At 47.1% G+C, this 8,705-nt stretch overlaps 1 protein-coding gene across 3 annotated transcripts in view; it reads left to right on the top strand.

The window, feature by feature from the left end:
* The first annotated feature begins 300 nt into the window (after positions 1 to 300).
* Positions 301 to 8,705, top strand: part of SUCO (SUN domain containing ossification factor) — a 158,969-nt gene continuing 150,564 nt past the window's right edge. For all 3 annotated transcript variants that reach the window (XM_082266576.1, XM_082266575.1, XM_082266574.1), the window contains exon 1: positions 301 to 570. In XM_082266576.1, the coding sequence (XP_082122702.1) occupies positions 518 to 570 (53 nt within the window). In that variant the 5' untranslated portion in view covers positions 301 to 517. The remainder of the gene's footprint in view (positions 571 to 8,705) is intronic.

Genomic DNA, 8,705 nt, shown 5'->3' with positions numbered 1-8,705 from the left:
AGCGCTGCACACGGGACATGACGTCACCGTACTGTACTCCTGGGCTGCCCCTGTGTCATTCAAAGGTTGCCCTGAACTGTCACCGAGTAAACTATTTCACAACGTCCCCCCCTGATCGGTCCGGTGGTTTATTCCTGGACAGTCACTCATCATTACGGTCACAGCCTAGCGGCCCTTCTCTCGGCTTCCTCCTGCCAGCACCACACAAGCGCTGTTGTCGCGAAGGGCTTAGTGGCGCCGCCCACGTTGGAGACAACAAACCAATAGGCTGTAAGGAGGTGGGGGGAGGTCATGCACATTGGTTCCTGGTTGGCCAGCGCTCAGCCGAATGACGCGTCTCCTTCCACCTCAGCTGGACGTGTAGTTTGAGGCGCTCGCTGGGTAACGGCCGCGGCGGAGGAGTGTTTGCCTGCCGGAGGGCTGAGAGGGGGATCCTTCCGCTGTACGGAGGCCTGAGCTCGCCTTTCCTCACAGCCTCGGAGATGCCGGCGAGAATGCCAGGAGGTGCCGGGGAAAGATGACGAAGCGGCTGGTTCTGATAGGCTGCCTCCTCCTGGTCTGCTTCTTATGGTGAGAGCTGTACACGGGGGAGGGGGAGATATATACCGGGGTATATACAACCCTATACACAGCACATGGCCTGCACGTGTCCTCTATACACTCCTCACACACTGTCCGGGGTCACATCCCCTGTCAGGGCTCTTATTTCCCATTGGGGGGACATTTACCAGAACTTCCTGTCCTGGAGACACAACAGGAGGTTAGAGGAAATCTCCCAAATTGAGGGGACGGGGCCATATACATGACAATCTGCCATTCTATCTCCACTTTGAGGGGCTCTGCCCCCTTATCCTGTGAGGGGCCCCCAGCGGGGCTCTGCCCCCCTATCCTGTGAGGGGCCCCCAGCGGGGCTCTGCCCCCCCTATCCCGTGAGGGCCCCCCAGCGGGGCTCTGCCCCCCCTATCCCGTGAGGGCCCCCCAGCGGGGCTCTGCCCCCCTATCCCGTGAAGGGCCCCGCAGCGGGGCTCTGCCGCTCTTGCCCGTAAGGGGCCACCAGTGGACATCTGCCCCCCTATCCCGTGAGGGGCCCCTAGCGGAGCTCTGCCCCCCTATCCCGTGAGGGGCCCCCAGCGGGGCTCTGCCCCCCCTATCCCGTGAGGGCCCCCCAGCGGGGCTCTGCCCCCCCTATCCCGTGAGGGCCCCCCAGCGGGGCTCTGCCCCCCCTATCCCGTGAGGGCCCCCCAGCGGGGCTCTGCCCCCCCCTATCCCGTGAGGGCCCCCCCAGCGGGGCTCTGCCCCCCCTATCCCGTGAGGGCCCCCCAGCGGGGCTCTGCCGCTCTTGCCCGTAAGGGGCCACCAGTGGACATCTGCCCCCTATCCCGTGAGGGGTCACCAGTGGACCTTTGCCCCCTAACCTGTGAGGGGCCCCTAGCAGGGCTCTGCCACTCCTGCCCACGAGGGGCCGCCCGCGTGGGGCTCTGCCCCTCTTGCCCCGCGTGGGGCTCTGCTGCTCTTTTCTGTAAAGGGGCCGCCTGCGAGGGGCTCTTGCCCGCGTGCCCCCCCCCCTACTGGGCTCTGCCCCTCTTGCCCGTGAGGGGCCTGGATGGAGCCAGATTTCTGATTGTCACTTTCTCTTTGGTTCAGGCTGTGTTGTCATTATAAATGGGAGCTCAGGAAATGTTTGCAGTCCTTTGAGGGTTAGTTCAGTACTACAGAAAAATGTAAAGGGAAACGAACACCGGATCCCCTCCCTACCTCTGATCACTGTTGTACCTCTGGGGTTGCTGAGCTGTCAGTGCCCTCGCTGCCAATCCGGGGATTTGAAATTTCTGCTTTTTTCCATCAAAATATCCAGGACAAACCAGATAAGATTTTGATTGGTCAGCACTGTTAATGTGATGGCGCTGACCAATTAGAATCCATCTGGTCTGTCCTGGTCCATGGCAATGTTTGACCGTTCTTCCAGAAGTGCATTTGTGAGGTCAGGCACTGATGTGGATGAGAAGGCCTGGCTCACGCTCTAATTCATCTCAAAGTTGTTCTATCGGGTTGAGATCAGAAATCTGTGCAGGTCATTCAAGTTCCTCCACCCCAAACTCACTCATCCATGTCTTTATGGACCTTGCTTTGTGCACTGGTCCAAATCATTTCGTGAAGGGGGGGGGGGGTGGGATTATGGTGTGGGGTTGTTTTTCAGGGGTTGGGCTTGGCACCTTCGGTCCAGACCTTCCAGTGAAGGGAAATCTTAAGGCGTCAGTATACCAAGACATTTTGGACAATTTCACGCTCCGAACTTTTTGGGAACAGTTTGGGGATGGCCCGTTCTATTCCAACATGGCTGCACACCAGTGCACAAAGCAGGGTCCATAAAGTCAGATAAGTGAGTACTTAGTCCCTACGGACTGAGGCTGGTTCTCTTATGTGCGAATTGGATGCAGGTTTCCCCACATCCGATTCGCATGACGTGTGAGTGTGACCGGCTCTTAATGGAGCACAAGTCTGGGGCAGCTGCAGCCACACATATGAGAACCCAACCTAGGACTGGGATATCATTAAAGGTCATGTGCGTGTAAAGACCAATGTCCCAATATATTTGACAATATAGTGTATAAATGAGTATCACTTTGTGACATGTCAAGTAAAGTTCAATAAAAAGTAAACAGTGCTGTGTGCTGAGAATGCATCCTAGTGCAGCCTCCTGCCCCTGAACAGACAGCTGGTGTTGGCATGTGGTGATGAGTGAAGGTATCTTCTACAAACCTAGAAGAGTGTATATCCCTGCAGATAGATACACTTTCTTTCCTTTGTCACTCACAGAAGGCTATACACCAAAAGTCTTATCTATTTTGAATGTGGTGTGTCTGTATGGTGTATACACTGAGCCTGTTGAATAGAGTAGGCTGTATATATTATACTGTATCTGACACATTCCATTGTTATATTAACCACTTCTGGACCACCTGCCGTATATATACTGCGGTAAGGCAGCCTGGCTGCACAAAATCATGTACGTGATTTTGTGCAGGAATTGTCAGGGGCATGTGCCGCTCCTGCTGTGATTGGACTCAGCGGGAGCCAATCAGCTGGCCTGGTGGCCACCGAGACCCACCGATCGTTCGGCGGAATGACATAAATATAGCAGGCCACCGTTCTTACAAAGAGGAAGAGAGAGATCTTGTGTTTTAGCTAAGCTGAAACGCAGATCTCTTTTCCTCTAGCGCATTCACAACACTTACAGTTAGGAAGCACTCCCTAGGAGCACACTTAACCCCTTGATCACCCCTGGTGTTAATTCCTTCTCTGCCAGTGTCATTTATACAATGACAGTGCATTTATTTTAACACTGATCACTGTGTTGGTGTCACTGGTCCCCAAAAAGTGTCACTTAGTGTCATAATTTGTCCTCCACAATCCCTCTAAAAATCGCTGATCACCAACATTACTAGTAAAAACAAAAAAAATAAAAATAAAAAATTCCATAAATCTATCCTATAGTTTGTAGACGCTATAACTTTTGTGCAAACCAATCAATATACACTTATTAGGGTTTTTTTCTTATTTGCCAAAAATATGTAGCAGAATACACATTGGCCTAAACTGATGGGAAGAATGTGATGTGAAAATGTTTTTTTTTTTTTTTTGAGTATGTTTCAGTGCCCATTCACACTAGGGCGACTCACGATGCGACTTGTGTCGCCCCAGGTCGCTTGACATAACCAAAGCAATGTAATTCAATCAGTGCCGTCTTAATTGCTACTACTGAAGTCGCTCCGACTTCAGAAAAGTGTCCGGTACTACTTTGAGGCAACCTGTGATTTAGAGCAGAAAGTAAAAAAAATAACTTTTTTTTTTTTTTTTGCTTATAGCGAAAAAAAATAAAAAGCGCAGAGGTGATCAAATACCACCAAAATAAAGCTCCATTTGTGGGGGAAAAAGGACATCAAGTTTATTTGGTTACAGCGTTGCATGACTGTGCTATTGTCCGTTTAAGCAAAGCAGTGCTATGTCACAAAAAATGGCCTGGTCTTTAAGGGGGTAAAACCATCTGGCGCTGAAGTGGTTAAAGTACACGTTTATTACCCAAGTCAGGGCATTGAATTACCATGGGGAGTTTTCTCTGTGAGTATCTGCGGTTGAGCCATGTTTTCACCCCTGACTGCTCACGTGCCAGCTTGGTTCTGTTTATATGTCCACAATGTTTTTTGGAGTGGCAGCTGACAGGTGGTACCGCCTGTAGAACTTTCCCAATAAAGTGAATGGCATCACACTACAGCCCCATGCCAAACTTGGCTATGGCAGTTGTGGTGGTTCAATGTAAAATCTCTGTTTGGAGTGCTGAGTGCCTGTAAGCTGCCTCTGAAAAAGGAATCCACAGCTGATTGCCTTTCAGAGACAGTGCAGCCTGCTGCCTGTGTGAATGAGCCCTTACTGTGCAGTCTTGCCATTCAAAAATATTTATGGGATCACGGGGGCTTGAAGGTTTTTTTTTTTTTTCCATTCGTTCTCATGTTCACTATTCTAATGTTATCCTGCAGATCCTTCTATATATATAGCTGTGCAAAATATACTGCACAGAGTACAGACCATGCTTCTTATACGTCTGATTTCTCCCAGAAGCATGTATGGCATGCACTTTACAGTGGTGCTGTATATGGTTATCCTTCATAAAGTCGGATCACAAGCAACTGTGCTAGTTTACATATTCCCTTTTTTTTATTTTAAACATCTTGATTTTTACCTCAAGATTCAGTTCACAAAATTAAATTGTTATGCAAATGTTATTTTTTTACTTGAAATGAGTGTGGTTAAGATTTTGCATTCCCATTAATTATTATTTTGCCTCCTCAATTATTTTATCTGTAACCATGAACGTTGTGCCTCTTTCTTTAGGACTTGTTCACACATACTGTGGTGACCTGTGCTTTTCTGCATTGGACCAACACGTGTCACATGCGCTAGGGCACATAGAAAACAACATTTTTTATGTTCCTCAATGCTGTTGTGACGTGTGACAAATTCAGACATGCTGCATTGTTATACAGGGCCTTTGAAGGCACCTCTGTGCACTGTGCTGCTGTCTGTTTAAACACACATACAGAAGATGAACAATGGGCATCCCTCATCACTGCTGCTACACAGTGGCTGGTGTGAACGTACTTTTTAAGCTGTGCGAGTGCAGCATTCTAAACTATGAGAATTGTGTGTTGATGAGTGGTATGGTGTATATTGCATACAACACAATCTGAAGTATGTCCGGTACAGCACAGCGTACAATCTGTATATAATAATGTACTCTTCAGCATAAATGGTACGACTCTCTGAAGTATAAAATGTACAGTGCCGTGTATGAAGTGTGCTGGTTCACGGCTTGTAATGTACCATGAAGCATATGTAGGGTGTGGCGCTGAGCATTCTTTGTACATTGTTGCTTCTGGAGTGTGGTAGTGGGGTGTGTGATGTACAGTGTATCGTATGCTCTACATTAGTCTGTAAAATGCTATGTACAGCACAGTGTATAGTGCAGTAATGGCAAACCTTTGCACTCCAGATGTTTTGGTACTACTTTTCCCATGATGCTCATGCACTCTGCAGGGAAGTTGAGTATCATGGGAAATGTAGTTCCAAAACATCTGGGGTGCCACTGCCAAGGTTCACCATCGCTGGTATAGTGTGATGTTCAACACCGTGTACAGCAGGATTTCTCAACCATTTAACCCAGAGGAACAGCTAAATGATTTTCAGGTCTTCAACCCTTAGGCTGGTTTCACATGGGCACTGTCTGTAGTTCACATCCACCTGCTTGGCATGGACACTGCCCCACTTTTCTCTATGGGGCTGTCAGATGAAAATGGACTGTTTCCATCCGATTCTTGTCTGAGAAGTTTCTTCCAGCACTGTGCTGAAGGGCCTTCTCATGAGATTTGGAGCCCACACTATTCCCCGGTATCTTGTTAGTGCTGATAATGACACCACAGAGGCTGGAAGAAAGAGGAGCATAAAGTCTTTTTTTTTTTTTTAACTTTTTAGGAGATTTTTGCATTGAACAGGCAGAGTGACAGTGTATAGATAATCAAACTTGTTTTTTATTTTGCATAGAAAAGGGAAGGGTTAGAACCCCTGTCATGTTTTGTCTGTGTGTTTGTGTGTGCAAAATTATTTCTCCTTAGCAAAGTAAGGCTCCATGTACACGGGACGCTGGAAATGGCCGTTTAGGAGCAGTTGGGCGTTTTTTTCAGAAGCCCCTGAACCCATCTACATTTTATCTTATCTGTCCATGTACACCAGGTCATTTACAGTCATTTGCAGGCAGTTGCATTCAGGGACTGTTTTTAGAACGCAATTATTTGCGTTCGAACGTGTGTTTCCCGGCGTTTCAAACGCACAAACGTGTCCGAACGCGATGACCCGCGTTTAGCGTTCGCGTTTTTCCATTTTAAAGGGGAATAATTTTTTTGACCTCTAGGAACGCTTCTAAACGCAAACGCCGCTAAACGCGGGTACAAACGCGACCGGACGTTTCAAACGTCCTAAAAATTCCAGCATTCAAAGGGACTTTTAACAACGTCCCGTGTACATGGAGCCTTATGTTTCTCTACAGCAGTTCTGTTCTTGATGTCATTGATAAGATTACTGACCGCTTACTGTTTATAGCTTTTCATGTTTTGTGTCATAGTTATTACTGCAAATCATGGTACAGTTTTAAATGACTTTAAAGTGGTTCTAAAGCCTATACATTTTTTTTTTTTTTTTTTTTTAACCTTAATGCATGCTGCTATCTGAATTTGTGTATGTATGTATGTGAATTAGATGGGGGACCTTGGACTATAAACTCTGAGGGTAGGGACTGATGTGACTGTACAGTATGTAAAGTGTGGAATAATGTCAGTGCTATATAAATACTTGTAAGAATAATAAAATAAAAATCTGCTGCACTATCCTGGTTTTTCTGTGGCAGGCACTGGTGTATGCAGTAGGTTTAGAAGTTGTGTTTGTGGAGTTGAGGCACTTGGTGATGTTTCAGGCAGGCCTTCACATGCTGACAGTTCCCCCAAAGCATGAGCAAGCGAGATGATATCTGAGCAATATGATGTGAGTAGTCACGGGATGAGGCCGTGTGAAATAGTCATATTCTCATTAGTGACGTGTTAATTTGTACGTGATTCTGGGATTACTAATATAGCTGACTAAACGCGTATCATCAACGCCAAATACTTTTGGTGTTTTAAGAGGAATTCAGATTGTGTTCTGATCATTCGCCCCTGGGAGGGTACTGCCCTACACGTTAGTAGCACTTGGTGCCTCGTTCAGCTGCGGCAGCTTTCAGACTCTCGTAGAGTTTTAGGCTCGGTTCACATATATGCAAATTTGATGCGTTTTTACTGGCATCCAATTCGCATAACGTGAATCAGACCGGCTGTAAATGGAGCCAGTTCACACATGTGCGGGGCGGCCGTGGTGCGGTTTTAAAAAGGGTCCTGTCACTGCATTTTTTTTTTTTTATGGTAAAAATTTGCACCCTGAATTGGTGAACGGAACCGCACTGGACTCCCGTACTGAAACCGCTGCCGTGTGTGTGTGTGTGTGTGTGTGTGTGTGTGTGTGTGTGTGTGTGTGTGTGTGTGTGTGTGTGTGTGTGTGTGTGTGTGTGCGCGCGCGCGCGCGCGTGCGAACCCACCCTTAGGGTTCTTGCACACTGGCTTGAAAACCGCTGCTTCTACGGGTGTTTTGTGTTTTGCCTGAGTGTTCTCATTTGTATCCATGCACATTCGGATGTTTTGAGGGATATCTTAAACTTGGAACATTGAGGCAGAAAAAAACCCTTCTGATTTGGGTTTTTGAGAGTAATTTTCTGGCATAAAAAAGCTAAAGGCTAAACTCTTCTAAACACTTGTACAAAAATGCTCTATAGCAGTGTTGTTTTTTTTGTTCTTTTTTTTTTTTCCTGCCAAAAGAACTTTTTTTTTTTAAGCCCAGTGTGCATGGATGTTTACAGTCTGCCGGATGCAGGGCTAGATGGTGCGCCTATGCATTCTACACACACTTCCAACACTGGAGACTCGTGCTGTGGGGCTTCACTCAAACTGCATAAGGTCTAAGGCTCCATTCACACCTTACTACTTACTGGCATCCCAATCGCAGCGCCATTTTGCCACGATTATCATGCGATAAATTGCAACGCACGATGCTGTCACCCAAAAGAAGATCCTTTTTGAGCAACAAGCGTTGCACTTTTTTGTCAAGATTGCAGCGTGATGTATTGCAGCAAAATCTCACCACAATTGGGGTGCCTTTTAAAAAAGTAAGGGCATCGTAAAGCCGTCCCATGTTTTGCTGCGATTTAGAATCGTGGCGATTCCGCCCGTGATTTAAATCACCTAGGTGTGAATGAAACCTCAGAAGGCAAAGTCTTGCAGAGAGTGAAGTTGCACAGTGCAGGCTTTAGAAAGTACACTCGCATTGCTCTCCTGCAGTGTGGAAAACACAAAACTTTGGCATGCTATGTGTGCATTCTGAATGATTCCGCAATGCAGTCTGTATTGCAGCACACCTCCGCATACGTACGGACTGCCCTGAGCTGCGGTATGATGTGTTGCTAAAAATGGTGCATGCAGCTTTTTTGTGATTTGTAAAGTCTCGTGTTTTTTAAAAAATAACAAACCTGTTATACTTCCCTGCTCTGTGCAGTTGGTTTTGCACAGAGCAGT

This window comes from Pelophylax lessonae (assembly GCF_965119305.1).
Source record: "Pelophylax lessonae genome assembly, chromosome: 8".
NCBI lineage: Eukaryota > Metazoa > Chordata > Amphibia > Anura > Ranidae > Pelophylax > Pelophylax lessonae.
This window is presented reverse-complemented; position numbering and strand designations above follow the sequence as displayed.